This window comes from Anolis sagrei, chromosome 8 (genome assembly GCF_037176765.1).
Source record: "Anolis sagrei isolate rAnoSag1 chromosome 8, rAnoSag1.mat, whole genome shotgun sequence".
In the NCBI taxonomy this organism is placed as follows: Eukaryota; Metazoa; Chordata; class Lepidosauria; order Squamata; family Dactyloidae; genus Anolis; species Anolis sagrei.
The window spans coordinates 31,544,103-31,560,633 of NC_090028.1; the positions used below are offsets into that span (position 1 = coordinate 31,544,103).

A 16,531-nucleotide genomic window follows, 5' to 3' on the forward strand; every position below is an offset into this window, starting at 1 on the left:
TGGATTCAGACAAAGGGCTGGATAGCATGTATTATTTTTAAAAGGGGAAGTTTATTATATTTTTCTAAAGTGTGTTCATATGCATGAATTAAGTATATAAATTAACAAGAATTCTGGTGGAAAAATAAATGTGGTTATTTACTACTATTCCAAAGTTTCTATAGAAGTCAGTAGGATTGTTCTCAATTACTGGAAGTTCTGACTTTGCAAGGCAACTGCTGTACAGCCTTTCTAAACTGTATTATACACTAAACATCAGAAATCCATTTCTTGAGCAGAGTACGCATTGGGCTGGAATACTTCAAAACAAATGGAGCCTAAGCCACAAAGAACTCAAATTACAAACTCTGGAAATAAATTCTTTTATTGGGGGATTTTACTGCTTCAAAACATATTAGTACTATGAATCTAAAACTAACCCTCTTACAAATGTGTATTTTTATTTTTCCACTCAAGTTAAAAAAAAGGAGACGAAGAAAAGAAAGTTCTCAGGAATGTGTACAACAAAAACTGATGCATGTTTACGCTTGCCTGGAGGTATGAACAACATATATATGTCACGCTCTGCTGTTTTGGAAGATGGTCGTTGCCATCGAGGTTGACAGTTCATTCTGTTATTAATCCTGGAGTCCCATCAAGCCTGAAACTTTGGCTTGCGCACCCAATGGTGGTGCGCTGATTTCGACAGAGAAGCTGCAAAAAGGAAGAGCAAGTATGTGATCCAAAATGGTAGTGGTGAAACGTATACATATTAGGGATGTATTTCAGAGGTCTATTTTAGAAATGTACCCTGCTGCTCTCGGGCCAGAGTGAAGAAGGGGAGCCAGGAAGACACAGTTCCACCATGACTCCTGGCTCATCAGTTGGGAGCCCCTCCCCCCAGCAACAATATAATACATTGTATAAACATATAATATTGCTAATATTACAATGTAATACAATATAATACTAATAATAATACAATCTACTTGTCCGAACGTATCTCCCCTTACGTCCCACCTCAAAATTTACGATCTTCCGGGGAAGCCCTGCTCTCGATCCCATCTTCGTCACAAATGCGCTTGGTGGGGACAAGGGACAGGGCCTTCTCAGTGGTGGCCCCCCACCTGTGGAACTCGCTCCCCAGCAAAATTAAGTCAACTGCTTCCCTCCTTTCTTTTAGGAAAAAGTTGAAGACGTGGCTATGGGCCCAGGCATTCGGATAGCAGGTTGACAATAAAAATGATGACAATGCAATGGAAAATGATTTGTGGACTGGCCTTGGATTAAGTTGTTGATTGTTGAACTCGGACTATTTGTACTATTTTGAATGTTTTTTTGTAATGTAAATTATTGTTTACTTATTACGTAACTGTTGTTTTATCTGTTGTATAGATGGGGCATCGAATTGTTGCCAGTGTAAGCCGCCCTGAGTCCCCCTTTGGGGGTAGAGATAAGCAGGGTACAAATATTTGAAATAAATAAATAAATAATATTATATATTACACGTGATATTACTAATAATAGTGGTAAAGTTTTCTGTTCTGTTAACTGGAAATTTCTTTGATGATTAAACTGTTTGATAAATATTTCTGAAATACTTGTAATTTGCTCCCCTTTCCGTTAAAAGTAAAGTTGAGAGATGTGCATGTGGCAAAAGCAGCATCCCTCCTTCCCTTTCCAGCTCCTCTGACTTACAAAGTGCAAAAGTTAAGCCACTTCAGGGTGCCCACACACGAACAAATGTAAATACAGAAGAGACACAGGGGAATGTAATGCAACAAGCCCATTTTTCATTCAGCAAATGAGACCAAAAAGCCCCAGCAATTTCAGAGTACAATCCGAAGAAAAATATTTTTTGGAGAAGGAAGACAATCTAAATACAGCAATTCTCCCGCCTGACCTGTTGAACTTTGAGGATATTATTTCCAAGCTCTTGGCAGTCAAGAAGGCTACAGACACACATTACAAATGGCTCTGGCCCACATCCACATGACTATAAAGCTCAGTTCTCTCATATACGGCTTGAAATTAAACATGAGCTGCTTTTAAGTGATGTTTAAAGTTATACACATGCAAAGGGCACTGGCTTCTAACTTGGCTCATACCTAAAGTCTGTCTCGATTCACCATTACTGAGAAGTATCTGAAATACAGTACTTTGCAATGCTCAGGGACTCTGGCGGATGGCCAGACAAGCATGAGCCACATAAGACAGAATAGTATCCACCATGTCAAGCCAGAAAATGGTATAGCTAGCTAAAAATATCTGGAGCCATAACCTTCTTGGAACTTTTTTACTTCTGATTAAGGATTCCCAGCCCTGTTTAAGTGGAGTGAAATTCAAAAGTAAAATAACACTCTAATCTCCCAAGTCTTTATTCTGGAAAATTGATAATGTAAGATCTTTATCACCCTGATCAGGCCCGTAGCCAGGATTTCGTTTCGGGGGGGGGGGGGGGGGGCTAAAAGATTTTCAGGGGGGGTTTCGGGGGGGGCTGAGTTTCGGGGGGGGGGGGCTGAGTCTGAGTGAAAGAGGGTCTAGCCTAGCAAACCTTTTGTATCATTACTCCAATACCCCCATGCATATGGGATATATTGAGAATGGTGATCAAATCATGATATTAATAAACATAACAGTTTAAATAATGCACCAGTAAGGCCTTTTCGCGAACCACCATGAGAATTTCGGGGGGGGGGGGCTGAAGCCCCCCGAGCCCCCCCCCCCTGGCTACATGCCTGACCCTGATGAAGGAAATAGTTAGGAAAAGAAGGGGGATTTCTACTTGAAAGGGGAGCAGAAATTTAGCAGGATTTAATTTTTTTAAAGGAAGAAGAACTTTATTTTTCTACCCCGCCTCCATCTCTACAAGGGGACTCAGGGCAGCTTACATGGGGCCAAGCCCAGGCAACATACAATTGAAAGCAAAACAACAGCAAGTTACAAATTAAAATGACACAAAACAGCATAACAATAACAACAAACATCAAGCAACAGTAACCCAAATTTTGGAGGGGGGGGGGGGGAAGGGGCCAACATACAAATTGATTAAAAAGTAGATCAATAAGATCTATTATTAAATAAATATTATTAAATATTTATATTTAAATAAATATTATTAAATAAATATTTATTAAATAAATAATAAATAATAAACATATAAAATAAATAAATAAATAATATTTATTAAATAAATAAGTATTTATTAAATATTTACATATTTATTAAATATTTATTAAATAAATATTATTAAACAAATATTAAATAGATCAATAAGGTGGATAGGAACATAAATGGCAAGGGAGATATCAGAGCAATTAAACAGGAACAGGATCATCTCAGTTTAACTTACATATATGAATAATGATGTAATATAGGAATTTAGGTTAAATAGTGAAAATAGATCACGATACAAACATTTCTCATAGGCGTCATCAGTCCAAGGCACAACGAAACATCCACGTCTTTAATTCCTTACGGAATGTGGCTAGGGAGGGTGCCTGCCTAATCTCCCTAGGGAGAGAGTTCCAGAGATGGGGGGCCACCACCGAGAATGCCCCCTCTCTTGTCCCCACCAACCGCGCCTGAGACGGGGGTGGGAGCGAGAGAAGGGCATCCCCAGAAGATCTTAAGGAGTTTACAATTTAACACTCTCATTTTATCCTCTTATTCCTTGATTTTATTGGAATCATGAAGAGGCCTAAGATATCACAGCTACCCGATGCCACCTTATGACCTTCAACTTGAATAGGGATTGAAAGTAAAAGCCAAACCAGTGTTTGGAAAGTAACTACAAGGTTTGGGATTCCACAGCGGGGCTCTGAAGTAACTTTCCGCAGGTTTGAATCCACACTATCCACCGCACTAACCAACATGAATCAGGATGAGAGCTATCAGGAAAGCACAACAAACTGCCTCCACCCCTCCAAGCGCACCCAGCCATTACCTGGTGTTGGCAACAGCCCTGGTCGGCTACTAAGCAGTGGCCGCTTTGCAGATAGACGTGGAAGGGGAGGGGAAGGAGTGAGGTGGATCGTCCTTTTCACAGACTTTGTCAAGAGAGGCGGAGGTTTACCCTTGGGGCCAGACAGGGCTGTTTCAAAACAATAAGACAACCAAACAATGATATGGGAATTGGAGTAGGACAGGGGCTTTTACTTGCAAATATATGGAACATTTTAAAATTTAATGTTGATTTACTTTTGAAATGTACCATCCATCAAAATGGTGTATGATAATAAATTACGCGATCAAATACAGAATTATAATGCAATAAAAAAAACAGAACAGGAGAAACACATTGAGAGAATTTGAGCATTTAGGAAGCAAACAGCAACTACTAGCTAAAAGGTATTCCGGTGAACAGCATCAAATAACAGGAGAAGTCACCTATAAACTACACAGCCTAACCAGCATTTTTTTCTTGGTATCTTGGTTTTTAGGCCTGTTCCTGGGGTTATTTAGGGTGTTGGTTCCGAAAATTGCACTGGATAGACAGCATCAACTCTAGTTTCTTAGACAGAGTTATCATGGTTTTCTTTGAGTGAATAATTGTTTGTTGTTTATTCATTCAGTCGCTTGTGACTCTTTGTGACCTCATGGTCCAGCTCCCTGTCAGCCGTGGCCACTCCCCAGCTATACTATAGTTTTTCAGTTAATAGTATATTTGAAAGGATGTCACTCTGTTGAATTGGTTGAGACTCTAAAGTCTCAACCAATTCAACAGAGTGACATCCTTTCAAATATGTAGACATGGAAATCATGCCCTCCCTCTCAGTCTTTTTATCCTGCTTGTTGTTTATTTGTTCAGTCGCTTCTGATTCTTCGTGACCTCCTGGACCAGCCCATGCCAGAGCTCCCTGTCGGCCGTCACACCCCCAGCTCCTTCGGAGTCAAGCCAGTCACTTCAAGGATGCCATCCATCCATCTTGCCCTTGGTCGGCCCATCTTCCTTTTTCCTTCCATTTCCCCCAGCATCATTACCTTCTCCAAGCTGTCCCTGTCTTCTCATTATGTGGCCAAAGTACTTCATCCTTGCCTCTCATATCCTTCCCTCCAATGAGCAGACAGGGTTTATTTCCTGGAATATGGCCTGGTTTGATCTTTTCGCGGTCCAAGGCACTCTCAGAATTTTCCTCCAACACCACAGTTCAAAAGCATCTATCTTCCTTCACTCTGCCTTCCTTATGGTCCAGCTCTCACATCCATAGGTCACTACACGGAATTTGTTGTTTATTTGTTCAGTCACTTCCGACTCTTCGTGACCTCATGGACCAGCCCACAACAGAGCTCCCTGTCGGCCGTCACACCTCCAACTCCTTCAGAGTCAAGCCAGTCACTTCAAGGATCCCATCCATCCATCTTGCCCTTGGTCATCCCCTCTTCTTTTTTCCTTCCGTTTTTCCCAGCATCATTGTCTTCTCTAAGCTTTCCTGACTTCTCATTATGCATCCAAAGTATTTCATCTTTGCCTCTAATATCCTTCCCTCCAGTGAGCAGTCAGGCTTTATTTCCTGGAGAATGGACTGGTTGGATCTTCTCGCGGTCCAAGACACTCTCAGAATTTTCCTCCAACATCACAGTTCAAAAGCATCTATCTTCCTTCGCTCAGCCTTCCTTATAGTCCAGCTCTCACATCCATAGGTTACTATGTGGAATACCATTGCCTTGACTATGCAGATCTTCGTTGCAGTGTAATGTCTCGACTCTTCCACTTTTATCGAGATTGGTCATTGCTCTCCTCCCAAGATGTAAACATCTTCTGATTTCCTGGCTGCAATTAGTGTCTACAGTCATATTCGCGTGTAGAAATAAAAAGTCTGTCACAGCCCCGTTTTCTCCCTCTATTTGCCAGTTATAAATCAGTCTTCTTGCCATAATTATGTGTTTTTTTATGTTTAACTGCAACCCAACTTTTCAACTCAGCTCCTCCTCGCTTTCGGCCATCAAAGTGGTATCATTTGCATATCTAAGGTTGTTAATGTTTCTTCCACCAATTTTAACTCCAGCCTTGCCTTTGTCAAGCCCCGCACATCACACAATGAGTTCTGCATACAATTTAAATAGGAGAATATACAACCCTGCCGTACACCTTTCCCAATCTTGAACCTGTCTGTTGTTCCATGGTCAGTTCTTACTGTTGCTACTTGGTTGTTATACAGATTTCTGAGGAGACAGACAAGGTGACTTGGTATGCCCATACCACCAAGAACTTACCACAATTTATTATGATCCACACAGTCAAAGGCTTTACAATAGTCAATAAAACAGAAATGGGTGTTTTTTTCTGAAACTCCCTGTATCAAGTGGATATTGGCAATTTGGTCTCTCGTTCCTCTGCCTTTTCTAAACCCAGCTTGTATATTTGGCAACTCTTGCTTCACGTATTGCCAGAGTCTACCTTGCAATATTGGTAGATGGTATATTTCTATATCTCAAAAACCAGAGCTGATAGGAGAAACCAAGTGCCATTTTTGGAATCAGCAAAACAAGTCTAACATTTGAACCACCCAAATGTGTGTTGGCCAGTGCTATGTGCCATTACTCAGCTGCAGAGGTACATAATCATCTTGACAGAAAAAAGACTCTTTAATAAGAAGTCTTTGCCTATTGGTGGAAGACTAAGGGGAGATACCATACTGGATGCCCTAGGAACAGATTTTCCTATTGCAACCACTGAGAAGATCTGCTCGTATTTTCTCCAAATCTGCTTCTGTTAAGATCTTAAAACTCATACTGACAAATAAGTAGGCATTCCAGATAAAGTATTCTCTCTTCAAATAGCAACCTATTGTCCACCATAGGCCTCTTCCAAAGGACTAAATCAGATTTCAGATTATGTTTTTATTGATGTTATTATGCAATGAATTTTTATCTATGTTCAAATGTTTTAGCTATTTTTATATTGTTATGGGCATCGAATTGTACCATTCTGTAAACCACCATGAGTCGCTCCCCTGGACAGAGAATGGTGGTATAGAAATATAGCAAATAAATAAATAAATTTCCGTAGCCTGCTGTTCTTTTCCTAATGTGCTCATTGGAGATTCTGGGGTTGAAATTATTACAATCTAGAAGATATGTGGTTGGAGAAGGCTAGATCAAATCTTTCAGTCATTGATCCGAATAATGAATCTGAACAGCTACAAAACCACCAAGAATAGGGACACTGTATTTGTGAATCATACATTTCATTTTACACTACTATAGCGGGTCTTCTGTCTCACCTAAGATCTTCCCAAGTCTTCCCTACAGCCTCACTAACTTAATTGCAAAGCAAAGTTATACGATTAAGTGTCCTACCAACCTGGTGTTGGAAGAAGAGCGCCCAATGCTCTTTTGCCCGACAAAGCTGTCTTAGCTGAAGACCCGGATGCAGATTTGCGCACCAGCATTGGAAGAAGCGGTGGAGGTTTGCTTAGAGTCTGGGGGAGAGAGCTTGTACTTGGCCTGATGCTTGGTTTGTACGCAGCTTTTTCAGCGGAGGCAGGCAAAGGTTTTGCTTCTGCAACAAAGCCTGAAGGACCAAGAGTCAGCAAGCAACACACATAGATTAGGGAAGAGACACGTTATTCACAGCAGAGGCTAGTTTTGTGATCGTAATGACTTACACACATTCTCTTTAACTGTACCGTTCTTTTGTGCAAGCAAATATCTAGGACCTTTTAACAGTGATGGGATTTTTTACAAAAGTTGTCTGAACTATTTAAAGTTAGCGGGGTCTAAATTTTTCAGTTTGTAGAATACAGAATAAAGTGCACGAGATCTGGAGTTGTTTGTGTGAGCGTCAAGACTGTATTTAATCCCATTTTAGTTAGACAAGGAATGGGTTTCGCCACGTGAATTGTGATCGTAACAAGAAAACAGACAAGGAAGAGCGAAGAATGTTCTCATCATTATTCCAATTCTTTTTTAGAGGCAGTGTTTTTCAACACAATAGAAAATGTCCTGCTGTACTATAATGTGCAGAACTATAATGTACAGGGCAAAACCCCCGATTCTATCCTTCTGCCTGCCCTTTCCGCACTAAAAGCAACTTGGTAAGCAGAAAAGTCAATTCTGCAGAATGAAGGCTAATAGCAATTCCCTCATGTAAACAGAGCCTAAAAGAAATTAATTTAAAAAATAGCAATAAGGATATTATTTCAAGATTTACAGAAAGTACTGCTGGGTAAAAGGATGGATGTGTGCACAGACACAGAATGAACATAGGAATGTTTGGGTCTAAACTGTCATTATCATGACATATACTCAGGTTAAGAGTTGCCGCCAATATTACCTTACCATTTTGTGAAAAGTACATGGAATTTGTATACAAAGTAAGATGTTAAGCCAGAGTTTCTCAGCCTGGGGATCGGGATTCCTTGGGGGGGGGGGTCGCGAGGGGGTGTCAGAGGGGTCATCAAAGAACATATGAAAACACAGTATTTTCTGTTGATCATGAGGGGTCCGGGTGTGGGAAGTTTGGACCAATTCTATCATTGGTGGGGTTCAGAAAGTTTTTGATTGTCGGTGAGCTATAAATCCCAGCAACTACAACTCCTAAATGTCAAGGTCTATTTTCCCCAAACTCCACCAGTGTTCACATTTGGGCATATTGAGTATTCATGCCAAGTTTGGTCCAGATCCATCATTGTTTGAGTGCACAGCGCTCTCTGGATGTAGGTGAACTACACCTCCAAAACTCAAGGTCAATGCCCACCAAACCCTTCCAGTATTTTCTGTTGGTCATGGGAGTTCTGTGTGCTAAATTTGGTTCAATTACATCGTTGGTGGAGTTCAGAATGATCTTTGATTGTAGAGGAACAATAAATCCCAGCAAGTACAACTCCCAAATGACAAAATCAGCCCCCCCCCCCCCCCCCCCCAACCCCACCAGTATTCAAATTTGGGCAAATCGGGATTTGTGACAAATTTGGTCCAGTGAATGAAAATATATCCTGCATATCAGATATTTACTTTGCAATTCATAACAGTAGCAAAATTACAGTTATGAAGTAGCAATGAAAATAATTTTATGATTGGGGGGGGTCATCACAACATGAGGAACTGGGTTAAGGGGACGCGGCAGTAGGAAAGTTGAGAAGCACTGATTTAAGATGCCATGATTGGGTAAAAAATTGGGTATTTAGTTTGCTATTACAGTTGCAAACTGCCCTGTTTGCCCCACCAGCTCAATAGATATCTTGAGCAATGATCAATCTATTTGCCCCCAAGGAACTGGGAAATTGCTGCTTTTATTTGATATTTGATGTTTTGTCTTATGTCTGATATAACACACACTGGGTATTCATACCAAGTTTGGTCCACATCTATAATTGTTTGAGTTCACAGTGTTGTCTGGATGTAGGTGAACTACAACTCCAAAATTCAATGTCAGTGCCCACCAAACCCTTCCAGTATTTTCTGTTTGTCGTGGATGTTCTGTGTGCCAAGTTTGGTTCAATTCTATTGTTGGTGGGATTCAGAATGCTCTTTGATTGTAGGTGAAATATAAATCCCAGGAATTACTTCCAAATGACAACAAATGACAATTTTAAACAGAGGCTAGATGGCCATCTGTCAGGGGTGATTTGAATGCAACATTCCTGCTTCTTGGCAGGGGTTGGACTGGATGGCCCATGAGGTCTCTTCCAACTCTTTGATTCTATGATTCTATGACAAAATCAATTTCCCAATCCCAACCAGTATTCAAGTTTGGGTGTATCGGGTATTTGTGGCAAATTTTGTCCAGTGAATGAAAATACATCCTGCATATTGGATATTTACATTACGATTCGTAACAGCAGCAAAATTACAGTTGTGAAGTAGCAATGAAAATAATTTTGTGGTAGGGGGTCCCCGTGATATGAGAAACTGAATTAAGGGGTCACGGCATTAGGAAGGTTGAGCAACACCGTGTTAAGTTAATTTGAGGGTTTGTATTAATATAAGAACCGAGATTTGAGAGATTCAGGGTGGGTGAGCCAAAATTAGCCTTCACATTCTGTATTTTCTCGTTTTTTAAGAAATATATGGGACGCGCTACAGGGCGATTTTTGAGACAGTGGCATTTACAGGGAACAGGGCTTAGGGAACAAGTGGGGGGAATCATGAATACCTTCAAGCTTATTTCTCCTGGTCTTCAGGTAGTCACTTAATGAGTTCAATTCTTCCATATATAAATGTTTTCCCTCACTTAAAAGAAAGAGGAGATGCCTAATGGCTAGAGGGACACGGTAATTGTCATAAAGCTCCCGCTCTAGGTAGTCATCCACCAAATCAGCCGCTTTGTGAGAAATCTTGGCGCGTTCCTGTTCGCTGCGCTCCGCAGTGATTTTCTCAAACTCCTTAGTTATGAGATCCAACGAATCCTCCATGGGCATATTACGATGTACTATGGAGAAGAGAGATACCTTGCTTTTTTAAAAAGTTACTTTTAAGACAAAACTAGACACAAAAGGGCAGTGTTTGTTTTGTTTGCTATTTGGAAGTTAAAAGCCAGCTTTCAAGTTATCACCACCGAGTTTCTGCTTTTAACTGAAATGTTATATGTTCAGGATTTCGCACAAAAAAGGTTCAGTTCTATTGGGTGCAGTGTGTTTTTTTGTTACATTAGTTCATTTGAAATAAATTAATTTAAAAACTGAAATAATTGTATGCCGTCATTATGGACAAGAAGAACAGTATTGCAATTTCCAACTGTAAGCTGCAAAACATAAATTAGGGTATCAGTAGTTATAGGTGGCACCTAATGGCATGTTTAATTTATTGTTTAATGAATTGTATAATGTGTTTTTAATTATTTTTAATGTTTTAAATGTAATTTTTGATCATTTATATACTGATAGCATCATATGATGCTTGTGTGAGGCTGCCCGGGGGAGAAGGGTGGAGTAGAAATGCATGAAATAAATAAATAAATAATGTCAAACTCATTTAGACAGGTGCCATGCCACCAGAAGTCCCACCCCTCAACAGGAAGTTCCTCCCCCTTCCTGGAAGTACCTCCTAAACAGGAACTTCAACCCCAGAAGGATCTCCATGACTGAAACCGCCCCCACCTACCCATCCTACTGCGGGAAGTACCATCTTAACCCCAATGTGTAGGGCATGCCCATGCATGCCTAGTCACGTTTTAGAGAAGCATGGCCTGAAGATGCCTAAGGACTGAAAAGCCCGCCTAAACCCCACCCCTGTGCTTGGGGAATGTGCTGACTGGGACCATGTGCTTGATCTTAGGAGCCACGTGGAGCCTCTGTGGGCCAATAGGAAGCATTTCAGGCCCATAATGTGACCATGTGATGCCCAGGCCAATATGTACGCATGAAACTCAAAAGAGGTAGAACCTAATCCATATGATAAGAGCACAGCCTGGAAGTATTTGAAAAAGTTTTTCCTTGAAATGCCGAAAATGCACCATGCTGCTACTGCTGCTGCTATTTTTTTTAAAAAACCATGTGTGTAAGGTTTTTAAAAATGGAATAAATTAATTGGTTTTAAAATGTGATTTTTTATTTGGTGGGGTGAGGGTAGTTCCCTTGAAAATATATTTTATGGACTCTTTATGGGGTAAAAAGTATGTATGGGAGTAAAGCCACAACACAATAGTGGAATAAAATAAGTGGTTTTAAAACGTTCAATGTTATGGGGGGAAAGTCGTAACACAAGAATGGAATAAAATAAATGTTTTTAAAATGCTCAGTGTGATTTTTTATTTGGTACAGATGTTTCCCTTTTTTATTTATTTATTAACTCCTTAGGGGTAAAGTCACATCACAATACATACATACTGTATGTATTGTAAACAGGACTTCCTGTTGAGGGGCAGGACTTCCAATGGAGGTGGGGCTTCAAAGGGGTATGGCACCTGTCAAAATAAGTTTGACATGAAGTGCCATTTATAACTAAAATTGATTCAAGAGGTTTTATTTTTTGAGCATATTCGGCAGTTTCGAAGTGTTTCCGTTAAAAAATATTCTAAGATGTGATGTATTTTAAAGTTGTGTATGTTGTAGAAAAGCTCGAGAAAGCATTATTCTGAATGGGGGCTGTTTCAGAATGGAGCTCAACTTACTTTTGATAAACTGGTGAAGCATGATTACGGTGCAAGAGGTAAGGGTTACATTGGCAGGTTCAACAAGAATGCAAAATAGGGAACCGTCATTTTTGACGTCTTGGAGGGCCCGGGCAAGACCTGATTCAGATGTAAGGTATATCATTTCCACCACAAGGCCATGATCCTGCAACTGATGGCCTATGGATGTTGAGTATTCCCTTGAAGGAAAAAGAAGGAGAAGCAAGTTATTTTACATGTAATTCCAAAAAATAAAAAAGTTAGTGCCAGTGGTCCGATCCCGCCATTCTGTGAAGATTAACGAATCCAAGCTAATTACAGGAAAGAATAACTTGTGAGAGCTGTTCAGCAGTGGAACTCTCTGCTCCGGTGTGTGGTGCAGGTGCCTTCTTTGGAGGCTTTTAAACCGAGGCTAGATGGCCATCTGTCAGGAGTGATTTGAATGCGATTTTCCTGCTTCTTGGCAGGGGGTTGAACTGGATGGCCCATGAGGTCTCTTCCAACTCTATGAGTATATGGTTTTATGTGGATAGTGTCTTTGGAACTCATCCTTGATATGGCAAGAATGAAGGGGGTATGAGCCTTGTTATGAATGAGGACTATCCCAAATGGAGATATTTATTCCCAAGTTGGGTTAAAAGCTATTAATGAACAATAAAAATATCAGGAAGTATAGTATACTTTTCAAAATAACTCTGCAAACCAGTCTGATAGTTGGTTATGGAGTATTTTTCCATGTAGACTTGTCTTTTTTAGTGAAAAGGAGGTGTCTGGTCTTTCATATAGGGAATATTGATTTATTCACAATACCAAGCAGAATGGTGAAACCTTTGCTTATGCGAAGGACGTATATCAAGAATGTACATCAGGAAAGCTCTATGGAATTCTGGGCTGGACTAGATAGGTTTAGTCTTACAATTATTTAGCTTAAGTTCCATTTTATGTACAGTTTTATTTTTTGTCGTGTCAGGAGCAACTTGAGAAACTGCAAGTCGCTTCTGGTGTGAGAGAATTGGCCGTCTGCAAGGACATTGCCCAGGGGACGCCCGGATGATTTTAGATGGTTTTTTTTTTAATCATCCTTGTGGGAGGCTTCTCTCATGCCCCGGTATGAGGAGCTGGAGCTGATAGACGGAGCTCATCTGCCTCTCCCTAGATTCGAACCTGCGACCTGCCGGTCTTCAATCCTGCCGGCACAGGGGTTTAACCCACTGTGCCACCGGGGGCTCCTTTTATGTACAGTAGTTAAGATTCATGTGCATGCGGGTCAAAAGGCATACCGTTTTCGGGTCCGTTACCATTGGATTCCTCGTTTCCTGTACCAGAAAGTTACCTGAAAGGGGAGGGGTGTTTTCTGCTTCATTCGGCAGAATTTGGCCAATTGGATACAATGGGAAACTTTAAAGCAGGGGTCCTCAAACTAAGGCCCGGGAGCCGGATACGGCCCTCCAAGGTCATTTACCCGGCCCTCGCTCTGGGTCAACCTAAATATAAAACGACTTGAAAGCACACCACAACAACAACAACAACAACCCTATCTCATCAGCCAAAAGCAGGCCCACACTTCCAATTGAAATACTAATAAGTTTATATTTGTTTAAATTATTCTTCATTTTAATTATTGTATTGTTTTTAAGTGTTTTTTGCACTACAACTAAAATATGTGCCGTGTGCATGGGAATTAATTCATGCTTTTTTCAAATTATAATCCGGCCCTCCAACAGTTTGAGGGACTGTGACCTGGCACTCTGTTTAAAAAGTTTGAGGACCCTTGCTTTAAAGGCTCAATTCTCAGTCATTTTATGGCCTCTCTGAATGAAACCCCTCTCAGTTGGGGGCCCCCATTTACAACTGCAGGCCTGTCAAGTTTCAAAACAATTCACCAATCTACTGACGTTTTAGAATTATTTTAAGTTTTAAACATAACATTTTTTTAAATCAGATAAACGGCAAGGGAGGGCACTTGGAATTGTAGTTGGCAGTTGTGTCCATTCTCAGCATGGACAGTACCATGTTTTTTACTGATTGAGAGACACACAGAGAGAAAAACTTCGACTCCCATCATGCTCTGAGAGGAACTTTCAATTATCACCCTATGCTAATGCAACTGGGAAAGTAAGTTCTAAAGGCCCTCTCTGGAGGAGGAGGAAACTTTCCAAGAAAAAATGGAGAAGGCTTCTTCTGCTGGGGAGGGAAAAAAATGCCACAGATCCCACTATCTCAGATATTTTATGGATTTAACTCTTTCTGAAAATATCATCTCTCTGAATTTGTTTCACTGGTCTTTTTGTCTCTCTCTTTCCATTTCCAAAATTACATGAAAACTGCCATCCAAAAACTACAAATCTTTTAGTTAACAGTGATTGGGGTCCAACTCTAGTAATTAACTGAACAAGAACACAATTCTTGAGAAGCTCCCACTTCAACAACACCTGCAAGGGTGTCTAATGTTTGTAATACTGAGAAAGTGCTTGGCATTCACAGATAGAACATTTCAATATGGATTCTTGCATGCGTGCAACCAAGCAGGGATGTGAGGAAGCATGTTTTGGAGATTTGTTTAGCAAGAGTGGTCAACAGGATAACACGGAGTAATCCAGTTTTACTTTGCTTTCTGTTGAAGGATGTAAATTTTAAAATGTTTACTGTTATGAAATCATGCCAGTATAGAATTACATTCCTTTCTGGAACCGAATTTCAGAGGTTTTGTATGACAAAAGGTAAAGTTACATAGACAAGACCACCAAATTTTATCTAGTTAGATGCTATTTATATTGAGACGGTGATGAAATGTGATTTACTACGGATTCCCTGTTTTATGGACATATTGTTCGACTCATCTGGACCTTCAGTTATTTTTTTAAAAAGATTTCTGCAGCAAATAACACATCTATTCCGCACATGAGAAATTTGTGTCCATGAAATGCAATATGTAATGCATGCTAAGGATAGAATGTAAGGATGTTTTTAAAATAAGTCTCAAAACTTACCTACAAACAGTTGAGATTAACATTTTATTAGATGTGAACAAGAATTTTAGTGGGAATCGTGCTGGGGTGACTCTTTTGGAATACAACAGGAAAGGAAGATGGCCTTATCTCTGAAGGCTGCAAGACGTTTTGTGAGAAACCGAAGGATCATGATTTACAGTGTTTTCAGCTGTAAATGGACTTCCAAGAATTGTCTGATTGTGTTTAGAGCAAATGAATAAAGAAAAGAAATGCATCTGACACCATTACCTACTAATGGATGGGAAATTAGAAGAGATTGGATAAATATTTTACTAAAAATATCCAATACAGCATTTTATAGCTGAAATAAATAGGAAGGTAGAAGTCATGCTTAAAATTACCTTTGCACAAATAATAAACGGCTTGTTAACTTCTTTTGATTATCGTATATACTCGAAGATATGATGAGTTTTTCAGACTTCTTCATGGGCTGAAAAAGTCTCCCTTGGCTTATAATGGGGTCAAGCCAGCAGCTTGGAGGCCACTGCTTGCAATGTATGTTATACTAGCCATCCCCTGCCACACGTTGCTGTGGCCCAGTCTGTGTATATGTGTTTTGTGCATATATATGTATATATGTGTGTATATATATTTGTATATATATGTGTGTGTTTGCGTATATATATATATATATATATGTGTGTGTGTGTGTGTGTGATTTTGTGCATGCGTTGTAATGTATTTTAGTATATACAACTATAGATCTATATCTAACTCTGCATTGTTTATATAGGCATTGAATGTTTGCCTGTTACTATGTTGGAAGCCGGCCTGAGCCTCCATGGGGAGATTGGGCAGGATACAAATGAAGTTATTGTTGTTATTGCGGATACCATATTGCTTTTGTTGCCACTACTTTTCCACTTACAGAGCTAGTTTACTGTTTTTCTTTGAAATGTGGTAAATATTCAAAAACATTTAGCCTAATGATTAATGTAATTTTCTTGGTATATTATGTTTATTTTCTGTATTTATATTCTGTGTGTGTGTGTGTGTGTGTGTGTATAATTTTGGAAAGATAATTTAGTCAAAAAAGGTAAACATTAGATTCGGGTAAATACAGTAGATTCAAAGAGGTGCCTTGTTGATAACAAAAGTTGGTGCTACTGTGATTAGAGCCTTGCGATGCCCAATTTGAGCGAGCCTTCTTGCTATGTGAAATAGGGTCATGACATTTAGATTTAATACTTGCAGATCTGCAAGAAGTACATGAGACAAGTCCTATTAAGATCCAGACTATCCTGGAATAATGAAAGATCCACATTTGTAAAGGTAGTCCCATACATGCCTGGAATAATGGGTGAGACTACAATTCAAAAGAATGCAATGCAGAAGGTATGTAGATATCGACTCCTCACCCAACTTACTACTATCCTTCTCTATTTTATCCAAACAGGGTCTCTAACAAAAAGGAACCTGGCTATGAGAAAATAAACTAGGGAGCAAGTTCAGCATTTTTTCTCAATTCTCATTCTTCTTGTGTGAA

At 39.8% G+C, this 16,531-nt stretch overlaps 1 protein-coding gene across 2 annotated transcripts in view; it reads right to left on the reverse strand.

Moving 5' to 3' along the window:
- Positions 1-348: 348 nt before the first annotated feature.
- LOC132782952 (nuclear receptor coactivator 5-like) overlaps positions 349-16,531 on the reverse strand; it is a 36,795-nt gene continuing 20,612 nt past the window's right edge. For both annotated transcript variants that reach the window (XM_060787951.2, XM_060787953.2), the window contains exons 7-11: positions 12,035-12,234; positions 10,079-10,354; positions 7,286-7,495; positions 3,926-4,072; positions 349-693 (exon numbers count right to left, since the gene is read on the reverse strand). In XM_060787951.2, coding sequence (XP_060643934.2) covers positions 635-693; positions 3,926-4,072; positions 7,286-7,495; positions 10,079-10,354; positions 12,035-12,234 — 892 coding nt within the window. In that variant the 3' untranslated portion in view covers positions 349-634. The remainder of the gene's footprint in view (positions 694-3,925; positions 4,073-7,285; positions 7,496-10,078; positions 10,355-12,034; positions 12,235-16,531) is intronic.